At 39.0% G+C, this 15,064-nt stretch overlaps 1 protein-coding gene across 3 annotated transcripts; it reads left to right on the top strand.

Annotated features, from left to right (window-relative positions):
- The first annotated feature begins 1,190 nt into the window (after positions 1-1,190).
- LOC114292438 (uncharacterized) lies at positions 1,191-13,042 on the top strand. Of its 3 annotated transcripts, XM_082924847.1 has the most exons (5): positions 1,191-1,718; positions 2,257-2,371; positions 11,907-11,963; positions 12,038-12,124; positions 12,203-13,042. In XM_082924847.1, exons 1-5 carry the CDS (start codon positions 1,398-1,400, stop codon positions 12,928-12,930), a joined length of 1,308 nt encoding a protein of 435 aa, XP_082780973.1. In that variant the 5' UTR covers positions 1,191-1,397; the 3' UTR covers positions 12,931-13,042. The 3 variants fall into 3 exon arrangements, with proteins under 3 accessions (XP_082780973.1, XP_082780975.1, XP_082780974.1); XM_082924849.1 differs by lacking the exon at positions 11,907-11,963; XM_082924848.1 differs by lacking the exon at positions 11,907-11,963 and having other exon boundaries at positions 12,011-12,124.
- The last annotated feature ends 2,022 nt before the right edge of the window (positions 13,043-15,064 follow it).

Raw genomic sequence — 15,064 nt, 5'->3', positions numbered from 1 at the left:
TAAAGGAAATGGATTTTGTATTTGTATTTATTTATTTGTAGCACAATACAGGATTGACATGTATTGTTGTCTTTGAAATATTCATTGAGAAAGAGAACATGTATTATTGTATTTCTATTACTCAAGGATAATGGATGTTTGTAAAAAAAAAAAAAAAAGACCTAATTTAAAGATTTTGATAATATTTCTAAGTAATTAAAATTTGGGACGTGTTAGCACGTGTCTAACCACTAGTGAATATAAAAGAAAATTAAATAATTAGAATTTAGTTTTATGTTATCAATTCTTTTTAATATCAAAATGAGTGTTGAATTTACTACTATATAATTTAATAAATAGCATATAAAATCATTATATAATAATTAAATTTTTATAGCATGATAAAATTAAAATTATAAAAATAAGTAAATAATTTAACTAAAATTATTATAAATAAGTATTCAAAATGATAAGACTAAAATTATCATAATAAATAATTAGAATCACACTTTAATTGTAAATTAAAATTATTCTTTTATAACAAATATATTATAACATAAAATGTTATTTTAAAGAAAAAAATAGTCTGTGCATCACACTGGACATATAGGCCACGTTTGTTTGGCGGATTAGGTTGGATGAGATTATTAGTAAAATGATTGTTAGTGAAGAGATTGTTAATGTGTGGATTGTTAGTGAGGGGATTAAGTAAAAGTGTGTTTGTTTTGATAATAGTGTGGGAGATGGTTAGTGATGAGATTGTTAAATTATTTTTATATAAAATAAATAAATAAATTATTTCTATATTAAAAAAAATTAAAACAAATAGGAGCATTTGGTAAAAAAAAAATAAATTAAAAAATATTTTTTTTTATATAAAATAGACTCAATCTCCTTACTATTTTCCTATCCCACTTAAAATTCACCCAAGCTAATTCCCCTACAGAGGGGGATTACTAAACTCCCTTCACTATTAATCCTATCACATTATGTTGCATCCAAATAAGGGTTTGGTAAGTTCCACGGATCGTTAATCCAATCCACCCTTCCAAACCCTCAATCAAACATGGCCATAGATAGATAGATAACAACATAAATTAATCACATTTATTTTAAAAAAAATAATTATTATTAAAGATGTATTAATTTATTTAAAAAAATAAATAAAAGAGTTATTTATTTATTTTTATTTTTTATTTTTTATTATAATAGGATATCACTAATAGGATCCTCTCTCGTCTGTGTCACCGAAAGCCCAAACCAAGCCTCTGGTTTTAGAGAGAGAAAGAGAGCTAGATACAGATGCTTGTAGGGAGAGAAACAAGCTGTTGCATGCTATAGAGAGAGAGAGAGAGGGGTTTTTTGGGTACAAAATCTGAAGATCTCTCTTGTACTCAATTGCAGAGACCACTCTTGTGATGGCTGAAACTCTGATCACACCCAATTCACACCCAGATGAGTCATCGGACCCTCCGGCTCCGCCGTCAATCGAATCTCTGTTCAGCAGAAAAGTCGATTTCCACCCAGCGAAGAAGCCATTCTCTGGGTTTAGCAATGGCAGCGGAGGGTTTCGGTTGGAGACTCTGAACCCAACTACTATCTCGGATCCACGGAGGCTCGGTGCGTCGGGCCAGGGCAGTGGTCAATCGGGTCTGGCTGGGAAGAAACCAGATGGGTCGGAGTTTTTGGATGTTTGGTTGGATCCTGAGCTCAGTTTGGAGATTACTTTTCGGAGAATTGTGAGTAGTTGCTCAGTTGATATATATGTGTGTTGTGTTTTTGGTAATTTCTGCTTTGTATTGTTCCATATTTGGTTTAACAGTCTTTTGCACTTTGTTCTAGATTTTGATTGGTTTAGTTTGTTGTTAATTTCTATACATTTTTCGCTGTTTGTATTGCCTTTGTATACTTTTTCAGGTTTTTTGTTTGTTTGTTGGGATTGGGTAGCTTGCTAGTTTTTCAATTAGATTATTTTTCTTTAAAATTCTTTCTCTAATTATTGGATTTGCTTATAGATTAGGCTTTGGTTGATGGATGCTTTAGTTTGTGTTATATTTTAATTTTTTTCAAGGGTTTATTGTGATTTTGCTATCTTTATTTAGTTTGATTTGGCTTATTTGTATAATCAGGCATTACATTATTAATTTGTAGGTGTTTGATTATTTATATAATTGTATATTTACATTTACTTTTTGTTAGTTTGAACTTTGTTGAATGTTGACTTGGTTTGAAGTTATCGGTTTGCTTAACTATGAGGATGGTATGCATAACTTACAGGGTGCAGGACTGGAAAATCTTGGAAATACTTGTTTTCTCAATTCGGTTATACAATGCCTCACATATGCAGAGCCTTTAGCCGCATATTTACAGAGTGGGAAGCATCAAAATTCTTGTGAGTTTCTATCACCCTCTCTCCCCTCATCTTGCACACAATTTACTAGATGAATTGCACTCATGATTCTGTGATGCTATATTTTCATGTTCATTATATATTTCCAGAAAAATTTCTGAAGTTGGATGAACAATTGGTGATTCAAACCTTGATTGAAATGATCTAGGACAAACCCTACCTGAGCTTGGCTCAACCTTAAATACGCTGAATGCAAAATGGACAAAGACACAACCACTTGTCTTCTAATATGTATATGTCCTTGACACAAGTACATTTTATTTTCTCATTGGTGGATTGTTTAGGTAAATATGTGTGCACATGATGCATTTAAGTTTATGCATGAGTTTCATAAAATTGGACATACATGATTAAACTTGAACTTCTTTTTTGATAAATAACCAAACTTTATTAAGAAAGTATCAAGAAGATGCAAGAAATACAAAAGAGGCCCCGAAACCTCGACCAAATTAACAAGTCAAATCCTCTACAAAATCTACAAAAGCCAACACATCTGGATCTACCCAGCTATACAAAACTATAAGAAGCCGTCTCTCTAACCAAGAAATGGAGTGAGCCACTCCATGAAACACCCGCCTATTACGCTCCAACCAAATTATCCACATTAAACAGTGCGCCGCAAGAAGCCAAGCCTTCCGACGTCGTCGTCCTACCCGCCCTCCTGCCCAACTTTGCACAACTGTGAGCACCGAACCTGATTGAACCCAAACTAAACCAAAAACTGCAATCATAAGCATCCAAAGGCGAGACGAGACCGGGCAAAGCATAAGCAAATGGTCAACTGATTCTGCTGCCCTACCACACAAACAACACCAATTGACCAAAATATGCCCCTGATGAATCAAATTATCAATGGTCAAGACACCACCCAAACTTGCTGACCAAACAAAAAAGGCAACCTTTGAAGGCGAACCCGACAACCAAACACCACTCCAGGGATAAACCCTAGCAACATCCTGTGCAAATCCATCCTGAACAAGCCTTCCATAAAAAGAAGACACCGTAAAAATATCTTTGGATCTAGGACAATCCCAAACCAAAGAGTCCTGACCTTCCCTCACAAAGTTCGATCCATATAAAAAATCCAAAAGTTCCACCAACTGATCTTGCTCCAAATCCTGAACATTGCGACGCAATTGCACATTCCACACCGTCGATTGCCCCTCCCCAAACTTGACAGCAGCAACCAACACCTCCAAATCAGCTGCAATAGCAAAGATCAAAGGGAATTTAAACTCCAAAGACAAATCACCACACCATCTATCCCTCCAAAAACGAACCCGATCCCCCACACCAACTTTCAACCGCACCCTTCTCCAAAAAGCCTCCCGACCTAACCAAATCCCTTTCCACACACCACAACCATGAGAAAGACCCACCGTACTGGAACACCACTCCCCCCTACCCAAACCAAACTTAGCAACCACCACCCTTCTCCAAAGCCGCTCCCTTTCCTCTACAAAACGCCACAACCACTTCCCCAACAAAGCCAAATTGAACAAGACCAACCTCCGAACCCCCAAACCCCCACTCTCCTTAGGCAGGCAGACCTGATCCCATGATAGTAAATGATGATGAGCACCCTCACCCCCACCACCCCACAAAAAGTGCCGTTGTAGCTGCTTAATCCGCCTTGCTACTGACACCGGAATCACGTGAACAGACATAAAATAAGCCGGAATGCTTGCTAAAACACTTTAATCAATACAAGCCGACCACCCTTTGACAAATACTGCCGCTTCCATCTTGCCAACCGCCGTTGCACCCTATCCACGATTCCATCCCATACTCGATTGGACTTAAAAGAAGCCCCCAAAGGCAGGCCCAAATATGTAACAGGCAGCGAGACCACTTTACACCCTAGGATAGCGGCCAAAATCGCAGATCTCGCCACCTCCCCCACCGGGATCAATTCTGACTTTGCTAAATTCACCCGTAGCCCAGAAACTACCTCAAAATACAAAAGCACACATCTCGAGTACCCAATATGCTTCTCCTTCGCATCACAGAAAACGAGCGCATCATCTGCATAAAACAAATGAGACACCTCCACCACCCCTGGAACCACCTCGACCTTAAACCCTTTCAACAAACTTTCTTGCACCGCTCTAGCCAACAAACACCCCAAAGCCTCCATAACCAAAATGAATAACAAAGGAGATAAAGGATCACCCTGCCGCAATCCTCGTTGAGTCGGAAAGAAACCTTCTGGAGACCCATTAACCAACACCGACATCCGCACCGTAGAAATACAAAACAAAACCCAACGCCGCCATCTTTTCCCAAAACCCAGCCTCTCCAACATGTACATCAAAAACTGCCAATTGACATTATCATAAGCCTTTTCGATATCTAATTTACAGATTAACCCCGGTTTCCCCTGACGCAAATGCGAATCCACACACTCATTTGCCACAAGCACCGCGTCCAAAATTTGCCTACCTCCCACAAAAGCATTTTGAGAATCCGAAACCACCTCATCTAGGACTACTCGCAACCGATTCGCCAAAACCTTAGCTAACAGCTTATACACACTGCCCAAAAGACTAATAGGATGAAAATCTCAAATATCCTCTGCCCCACCCTTTTTTGGAATCAGAGCAAGAAATGTAGCATTAAGGCTCTTCTCAAATTCACCTGTTTGATGAAACTGATCGAACATAGCCATCACCTCTGTCTTAACCACCCCCCAACAGTGTTGGAAAACGGAAATAGTAAACTCATCTGGACCAGGAGCCTTATCTCCAGACATACTATGCAATGCCGCAAACACTTCCTCTTCAGAAAATGGCCTCTCCAATGACGTACAGTCTGCCTCCGAAATGACAAAAAAAAATTACCCAATCCAGACCCGGCCTCCACCATTCTCCTACATTCCGAAACAAATGCTTATAATAACCCACAATACTGTCCTTGACACCCTTGAAAGTTGAATATTCCACCCCATTCACTCGAATTCGCCCTATTTGATTGACCCGACGATGAGCATTTGCCATACGGTGGAAAAACTTTGTATTTCGATCCCCATCCTTTAACCACAAACATCTAGACTTCTGACGAAAACTGATCTCCTCCATGCGAGCAAGATGGCCAAATTCCTTACGAACCTCCTCCCGGATAGACATATCTGCTGCAGACAACACCCCAGCACCTTCCCTCTCATCCAACACCTTCAATGCATAAACAACTTTCGCCTTTTGATCCTCCAAGTGACCAAAAACCTCCAAATTCCATTTTTCTTGTAACGAATTGTTTAGCTCTCAATTTCTTTTTCTCTCCCTCTCTGATCTTTTCACTTCTGATTTTTTTCGATCCCCCAGTCTTGTGTGATGGTCCTCATATTTATAGAGGGCCATCAGGTGATAGGAATGCTTCATCTTCAATTTGAATTTCAAATTGAATGATAACGCCTATTTGAATTTTGAATAATAGAGCTATCTGATTAATCGTCTATCTGATTAACCGGATTGATCTTTTGGGGTTTCATCCTGTGTGGTGTCCTTGCTGTAGGCTCTACAGGTGTCATCTTTCGTAGGCTCCACGTGTCACTTGAGTATCTTGAATAACGTTGTTGAGATGCAACGTCGTTTTATTTATGTATTTCAACGGATCATATTGATCTTTTTTTTTTAGGAAGTGATTACCTACAACCTTCCTATCATAGACTCCATACGTGTCATAAATTTAGTTAAAATTTATGTGCCAACAAATGCCCCTCGTGACTTGCACAAGTGAATTTTCTTAACTGTGCGAGTCACGACGATTTGGCACTTTTATCTGGATGGTCTTTAGGTCTTTGATGGGATTATTTCTTTGTTTTGGTCCCTGCCCCCCCTTTTTTTTTTTTGGGTTGACGGCTCTTTTTTCATGGGCCCTTTTACTTTTGTTGCATGGGTCCTTCTTATGGACTTGACTTTTTTTTTTATTTATTTTTATTTTTTTGAAGGGTCATGAGTAAGGTCCAAGATTTAATTGGGCATTTCCTTTTGTGGGCCTCCAATTTGCCACCATTTTTTTTGTAGTAGAGATTTTTTTTTTAGGCCATCATGAATCTTTCCTCTTCTAGGCCACCATTTTTTTATTGGGTCTTTTCTTTTGTGGACCTCCAACTTGCCACCATTTTTTTTTTTTTTAGGCCATCATGGATTTTTCTAGACCATCATAGACCTTTCCTTTTCTAGGCCACTATTTTTAATTGGGTCTTTTCTTTTGTGGGCTTCCAACTTGCTAGCATTTTTTACAGCAGATTTTTTTCTAGGCCATCATGGACCTTTCCTTTTCTAGGCCATGGATTTTTCTAGACCATCATGGACCTTTCCTTTTCTAGGCCACTATTTTTTAATTGGGCCTTTTCTTTTGTGGGCCTCCAATTTGCCACCATTTTTACAGCAGATTTTTTTTTTTTTTTAGGCCATCATGGACCTTTCCTTTTCTAGGCCACCATTTTTAAATGGGCATTTTCTTTTGTGGGCCTCCAACTTGCCACCATTTTTTACAGGAGATTTTTTTTTCTAGGCCATCATGGATTTTTCTGGGCTATCATTTTTAATTGGGCCTTTTCTTTTGTGGGCCTCCAACTTGCCACTTATTATTTTTTTAGGATTTTTTTTTTACAACATATATATATATATATATATATATATATTTTAGGAATTTGTCTAAATGGAATAGGATGGATTGGCATTGGTAGGATTTCTAATCCTATACAAACTCTTACTTAGTATTTCAAATCCTACCTAAACTCTTGCTTGTTTGAAGTATTTTAAAAGAACACTACCTCCTTTCTTAAGCAAGAATTTTTTGCTTTATATAACACCTATTCATATATTTTTTTCCTGCAGCCCCCCTTTTTTTTCCTGCAGATTTTGTTTCTCCCAGCAGATTTTTTGTTTTCTAGAAAATTTCCAGCAACTTTCCAGCCATTATTTTTCTTATTTTTTTCCAACAAAAGTTGTTCTTCTTATACTTTAAAGAAGACACAAAAGAATCTCTTCAAACTCCTTTAAATTAGGTATGCTTTCTTCTCCATAAAATATTGTTTTTAGCATGTATATCACCATGTGACAGGCCCTTCCAAAAATTTTACTAGACCCTAAGTCCCAAGCAGTCCCAACAAAGACCTTTCTTGAAAGGATGAATAACCTACTGCCTTATTTCATAACAAAAGCTGTAGCCTCTTTTATTTTTACTTGAACAAAAAAACCTGCTGCCTTTCTAGCAGATTTTTTTTTCTAGCCCAAAGACCCTTTTTTTTTTCACAGTTTAATCTGCTCTCTTTTTTTTTTACCTTCCAGCAGAAATTTTCTTCTCCATGAACCTTTTTATAACCCATGAAAATTTCCACAAACCTTTTATGAACCTTGTGTATTTTATTGTCACAGTTTACTCTGCTCTCTCTTCTTTTTTACCTTTTTATAACCCATGAAAATTTCCATGAACCTTTTATGAACCTTGTGTATTTTTTGTCACAGTTTACTCCGCTCTCTCTTCTTTTTTTTTTACCTTCCAGTAGAATTTTTCTTCTCCATGAACCTTTTTATAACCCATATGAACCCTGTGTATAACCTGCTGCCTTTTTGTCACAGTTTGATTACTATGTATTGCTGCTGCTATTTTTTTTTTTAAAAAAACTTGAGCCTAAACAAAGACTTTTCCTGCTTTTTTTTTTTTAGACCATGAATCTAAATGGGCCAAACAAAGTCCTTTTCACAAAGGCCCCCTTTTTTTGTTTCTTTGAAGAACAAACCAACACATGTTGCTTTTTTTATTCCCACACTAGCTTCATTTTTTTTTTCAAACTGTTTAGCAGGTTTTTCTTTTTAAACCCTTTTTTTGTAGACCATGAATCTAAATAGGCCAAACAAAGTTTCAAACTGTTTACTAAATATATATATATATATATATATATTTTTTTTTTTTTTTTTTTTAAGCTTGCTACCTTTCATTTTATTTTGTATTAATAGCAGCCCTTTGTACCATTGGCCAATTTTTTTTTTTTTTTTTTTTTTTTAAAAAATTTCAGCCTTGCAAGTGAATTTTAATTGTACGAATCACGATGACTAATTTCTTTTTTTTTTGGTTAACAATTATTTCATGTCTTTTTATCTCTTTTGTAGGCGACACGCAAGGCGTCAGAGTTTGTTTGAAGGTATCATTGCCCCTTCTAGCCTAATGGCAATGAGTGGTTTGAATCATTGGCAGTGATTGTGTCCTTTCACCCCAATGGCTTAAATCCTTGGCAGTGATTGTGTCCTTCACCCCAATGGGTTGAATCCTTGGCAGTGAATGTGTCCGTCACCCCAATGGCTTGAAACCTTGGCAGTGATTGTGTCTTTCACCCCAATGGCTTGAAACCTTGGCAGTGATTCTGTCCTTCACCCCAATGGCTTGAATCCTTGGCAGTGATTGTGTCCGTCACCCCAACGGCTTGAATCCTTGGCAGTGATTGGGTCTTTCACCCCAATGGCTTGAAACCTTGGCAGTGATTGTGTCCTTCACCCCAATGGGTTGAATCCTTGGCAGTGATTGTGTCCGCCACCCCAACGGCTTGAATCCTTGGCAGTGAATGTGTCCGTCACCCCAACGGCTTGAATCCTTGGCAGTGATTGTGTCCTTCACCCCAATGGGTTGAATTCTTGGCAGTGAATGTGTCCTTCACCCCAATGGGTTGAATCCTTGGCAGTGATTGTGTCCTTCACCCCAATGGGTTGAATTCTTGGCAGTGAATGTGTCCGTCACCCCAACGGCTTGAATCCTTAGCAGTGAATGTGTCCTTCACCCCAATGGGTTGAATCCTTGGCAGTGATGTGTCCCTCAACCCAACGGCTTGAATCCTTGGCAGTGATGTGTCCGTCACCCCAATGGCTTGAATCCTTGGCAGTGCATGTGTCCGTCACCCCAACGGCTTGAGTCCTTGGCAGTGATGTGTCCTTCACCCCAACGGCTTGAATCCTTGGCAGTGATGTGTCCTTCACCCTAATGGCTTGAATCCTTGGCAGTGATATGTCCGTCACCCCAACGGCTTGAATCCTTGGCAGTGATGTGTCCGTCACCCCAACGGCTTGAGTCCTTGGCAGTGATTGTGTCCGTCACCCCAACGGCTTGAAACCTTGGCAGTGAATGTGGCCGTCACCTCAACGGCTTGAAACCTTGGCAAGGGGCTTTCGTCAATTTCTTTATATTATGACATTTTGCCTTCACTAACCTCTTTTTTTTTTTATTTTTTTTTTAGGAAGCATGGAAAAGACACTTGAATATCTTCGACGTGACGAGAGGAATGTATTGGATAAATCTGGTCCGAAAATAATTCGGCACAAACCTATCACTGCTTTATTGTCACCTGCGGAGTTGGACCCCTACATCCCTTTACATACGGCTTCCGAAGACTTGATCTATACAGGAATTCGAAACTGCTGCGAGATTCTCGAGAAAGGGCACTCCAAATCAATTGGTTCATTCCCTGTCTCAATCCTTCGTCCATTTTCTGAAGACCTTCACTGCTCCGAATTTAATACTCTTCCTAAGAGAATGAAGCATGAAAAACTAAAGTGGGATAATTCCTTTAATGTCCGTGGCATTTCTACCCATTTGCAATCCCCTACATGGATTTTTTGGTTGAATGACGTTCTTTCCACATTTGCCCCTATTTTGAAGAAGTGTGGGATTTATGCTGCAATCTATGTATCCCAATTTGCTTATGCCAGGAATGTCTCCCTCCTCAAAGGATTCTTAGAGCGAGGGTCACCCGACACCAACACTTTCCACACCATTTACGGCGAACTTGGGATCTCTTTATGGGACCTTCATCGCATTAGCGGGCTTCCTATCCATGGCGAGTTTTATGAAGAGTTCACCCCCTCCAATGACATTTTATATTCGTCCCAGACATCCAAGGCGTGCCGTGGGCTTTTCAACATTTATGCCAGCTCGTTTCAATCCAAGAAGTTTAACCACTGGACTTTCAAATTCATTGACGAATCCCCAACTTCGATTAGTGGTTTTCAACGAAAAGACAGAATCCCTGATGATGTGTATCTTTTTGGTTTTTTGGCGAGCTGGCTTAGCGGATTTGTCTTTCCTCACTCTTCCGGGGAAATTCGTCCGACGACCTTTCATGTAGCCACCAAAATGGCAGGTGGAACCTTATTTAGCCTGGCCATCCCCGTCCTTGCATACCTCTATCATTGTCTTGGCAAAATGGCATCATCATCTTCACCTGGGAAGGAAAATATTCAGGGTCCTTTACATTACCTTTTTGGATGGATTTCACTATATTTTGTCAAGACTTACTCTCATGGGGATCCTCAGTCGATTTGTCCGATTCTTGATATTCATTTCATGCCATATCTTGGGTTTATTGGAAACCAATCGGCTGCCCAGTTTTTTACTGATAAATTTCCATTTGTGGACTCTCTCCTAACTTATCGTACGGAGTGTCAGTTTAGGGCTCTTACTCATGAAAGTGAACCTTCAGGCATTCTGGTCGACTCTGAAAGGATATCACCTTTCCACCTTGGATATCTTATGGGATTTAATTTCATTTCTGAACCGTACTCCCCTAACCGATACGGTCGTCAATTTGGGTTTGCTCAAGCATGCCCTATACCGCTTAATGTATCTTAATGTATCTTGTCGGTAGCCCTCTGAGTGGTCTAAATTTTATTACAACTGGCGCCATATGCTATGCTGCGGTACAAAAGTCTCATTGGAGTTACCAGGCTCCCGACTACTTCTTACGTAACCATGCCTTATGCCAATTGGTGGTTGGGAACTTCCTTTACTGTGCTCCAATATGTTACTCATTCCCAGCCGAAATCTTCACGCAAGAGAAAACTAGATATGCCAATTAAAGACCGAAAGACGAAGAATCCTTCTTACTCTAGAGCTAGGTCATCATCTTCACCTATTGCTCTGGAAGCATCATCACCTCAGAGAATGGATAATAGTTGACCACTTATTGCTCCTTCTCGGTCTAGTTACTCGGTTTCAAATCTCCTTCATCTTTTCGAGGATATGTGTAATTCTCAATTTAAAATGAGATTTAGCTTTGAGCAAGTAGATTTTAGCCCTCAATTTGCTTGTCTCGCAAAGCTTTTTCCAGAGACTGTCTATCAGTGATTGTACAGGAACTTCCCAACCCACCGTAGCGACCAAAACCCCAATGGATCAATTTCGCACATACTTGTACTCTTTTCTTGAAGATAAAGATGAGAATATGATTCAAGAACTCTTTGAGGGAGATGGGTATGAATTAACTGCCTTGGGTCATATTCGCATTAAGAGTGTTGAAATTCCTTCTCCTACCAAATCTTTTGATTGTTCTCTCAATGGAAGTAGCGAGAGTGAAGATGAGTTTTATGACTACACCCCTCTTTTAGATGGCACATTGACTAAGATGAGTAAATCGCCTTAAGCAAATGTAGCTTTTTCTTCTCCTTCGAACGAGTCATCCAAGTTATTAGAGAAAGGTATAATTTTTTTTTTTTTTTTTTTTTTTTAATACCTTTCATTTTCTTAGGCACTGCGCCTCAGACTTCCCCAGCTGCCTCGCATATGCCATTGGCTACCTTTAAGGGTATTCTTATTCATTCCTTGTACCTCATTTTATTTCATCATGTGTAGATACTCAAGGAACTCTTTTCTCTTTAGATCATGCCACATTACAAAATCCATGGTCCACTTGTGGGAATCACAACTTGTCTCCTCCACTTAAGTCTCTTCAAGCCGTACACAAAGGTATACTTCATTCATCTATATATATATATTGTTTTTACCTTCTACGTTTTCATTGAGTATCTCCTTCTATTTTCACAGAAAATACTTCTGACACATTGGAAGAGACAGACGAAATTACTTCTGATACCTCGGAAGAGGCCCAAATTCTTGCAGACTTACTTGAAGCAAATGGGGTTAACAAATTATTTGACAAACTTGAAGCACCCTTTGCTCCATCTAACCTTCTTTTGGGAACTTTCTCTAACGAAGCAGCCACCCATATTCAGAAAGGTCTTACTATTTCTCTCCAATCAATGACGGATGTTAATGGCATGATTGCTGTAGCAAACAACGTTTTCATGATTTTGAAGAGTTTGGGTGTAGACTTCATCTCCTTTTATGAGAAGGTGAAGATATTCCTTGGGTGCTTTGCTTTGAAAACCCAACTTGCAGATTCTTCAAACTTGTCTACTGCAGAATTTGAGGCCCAATATTATGAGAACAAGCTTCATTTCGACAAAGTTTCTGGTGAACATGAACAGTTGTCTGCTTCAATTATCAAGTCGGATGAGCACATTGCGGGTCTTAATCAAAGGATTATTCAAACCAAAGAGTTACTCAAACAACTTGAAGAGGAATTGTCATCCACCCAAGTGGAACATGCATCCTTTATGTGTGATTTTGCACAAGCTTCCGAGAGTGTTTCTAAATCAGAAGAAGACGTGCAAACTGCTCTGAATGTTTTGATCCAACACAAGAAGAAGAATGGACAACACAGTGTTGTGGAACGTGCTTTTGAAAGGACTAAGGCTTCTCTTAATGAATGAATGCACTTTTATTTTTTTTATTCATTCGAACATGATGTATTTATGAAATTTCGCTCAACGATAGATTTATTTGTTATATGAAATTTCTCAATACAATACATTGATTTGTCTTATTTTAGCCGTACACAATAGATTTATTTGTTTATATGAAATTTCTCAATACAATACATTGATTTATCTTATTTTGGCCGTACACAGTTTATACTCTTGCGGGCCAGGAGTATCCAATGTTTTATCACCTTAGATTTCGGTGAGGTATTTTAGCAGTTTAACCACATACAATACCGTTGGTGGGGTTTGACTTTTGTTTGGCCGTACACAGTTTATACTCTTGCGGGCTAGGAGTATCCAATGTTTTACCACTTTAGATGTCGGTGGGATATTTTTTTTTTTTTTTTTTTTTGCCTTAACTTTTGCCTAGGCCGCCCTTTCGGGTTTTCAACCTAGCAGGCTTTCTTAAGGGTAATATCTCTTCAAGAACCTTGCATTGGTTGGGGGAATGATTCTGTCACCATCCATCATTATCAACAAATAGGCCCCATTAGAATAAACCTTCTCAATCACATAAGGTCCTTCCCATTTGGGCTCAAGCTTTCCTTTGGTTCTTCGTGAGACTACTATGGGTGTTCTAACCATTAGTACCAAGTCTCCCTTTTTAAAGGAACGAAGCCTCACTCTTTTATTGAATGCATTTGCCATCCTTTGTTGGTAGATTTCCAAGTTCTGTTGAGCATACAACCTTCTTTCATCCAGGGTCTCCAGCTCAGCCAACCTCACTCTTGCACTTTCATCTTCTGTTAAGGACTCTTGTATTGCCACTCGTAATGATGGTATTTGAACCTCAAGTGGTAACACTGCTTCTCCTCCAAAAACCAACGAATAAGGGGTTGCTTGAGTAGGAGTTCTGTGCGAAGTTCGATAAGCCCACAAAGCTTCTTGTAACTTTTCGTGCCAAGCTTTTTTGTTCTTATCCACCATCTTCTTAAGAATTTTGCACAATGTCTTGTTGAAAGCTTCTGCCAAACCATTGGCAGGTGCATGATATCTTGATGAATGGTTGTTTTTGATTTTGTACTTGGCAAATAACTTGTTCAAAGCATCACTCCTGAATGGCTGTCCATTATCCATGATGATACTTTCTGGACTCCCAAACCTGTAAATGATATGGGTTCGGATGAACTCGGAGACAACTGTGCTTTTTATATCCTTTAAAGCCACAGCCTCTGCCCATTTTGAAAAATAGTCAGTTGCAGCTAGGATGTATCGATATCCTGCTGAAGATGGAGGTACAAAAGGACCAATAATGTCCATACCCCATGCTACAAATGGCCAAGAACAAGTTGTTAAATGTAAAGGCTCTGGGGGTTGGTGGAGAAAGTTCCCATGGAATTGGCAGACTTGGCATCTTCGAGCATAATTTATGCAATCTGCAATCATAGTCGGCCAATAGTATCCCAACCGTTTTAGCTGCATATGTAATTTAGGACCACTTTGGTGTGCCCCACATACACCTGCATGTATTTCTGCCATTACTTCTTGAATACGCTCCTTGGCTATACACCGCATGAACATTCCATCCAAAGACCTTTTGTATAACGTTCCATCTTTCCATAGGACGAATTTGGTAGCCCTGTGTCTCACTTCAATTCTTTTTACTTTATCTTCAGGTAGCCTACCATGTTGGAGGTAAGTTATGAATGGTTCCCGCCAATCCTCCTCGTTTTCTCCTTTCGTGGTGACAACCAAGATTGGAACCAAGTCAGAAACCTCTTTTAAAGGTTGTAACACCCTTCTTTCACCTACCGTGATAGTAATTGTTTTGCTATCTGGTAGGGTGAGTGATGCAGCCAAACTTGCAAGTGAATCAGCTCGAGCATTTGTTCTTCTCTTCACATGGAAAATATGTGTTTTTCTGAATTGCGAAAGCAATTGATCAGCCCTTTCATGATACGGGATGAGACTTGTTTTCTTAACAATGTATTCTCCATGGAGTTGCTTTACCACCAGTTCCGAATCTCTATAAATTGAGAGTTCTTCAATAGGAATTTGTAATGCCAATTCTAATCCAGCAATTACACCTTCATATTCTGCCTCATTATTGGAGCATCCTTCACTTAAGGCGAAAGAATGGGTG

Source organism: Camellia sinensis, chromosome 4, assembly GCF_055761805.1.
Source record: "Camellia sinensis isolate YWXY chromosome 4, ASM5576180v1, whole genome shotgun sequence".
Classification (NCBI taxonomy): domain Eukaryota; kingdom Viridiplantae; phylum Streptophyta; class Magnoliopsida; order Ericales; family Theaceae; genus Camellia; species Camellia sinensis.
Note: the sequence above shows the minus strand (reverse complement) of the source record. Positions and strands in the feature narration are given on the sequence as shown.

Bases quoted from the DNA above. Each gene is read 5' to 3' on its own strand.
- LOC114292438 (XM_082924847.1), top strand. From the start codon at position 1,398: ATGGCTGAAACTCTGATCACACCCAATTCACACCCAGATGAGTCATCG. The intron at 1,719-2,256 runs GTGAGTAGTTGC...CATAACTTACAG, and splicing joins AGATTACTTTTCGGAGAATT to GGTGCAGGACTGGAAAATCT. The intron at 12,125-12,202 runs GTATACTTCATT...CTATTTTCACAG, and splicing joins TCTTCAAGCCGTACACAAAG to AAAATACTTCTGACACATTG.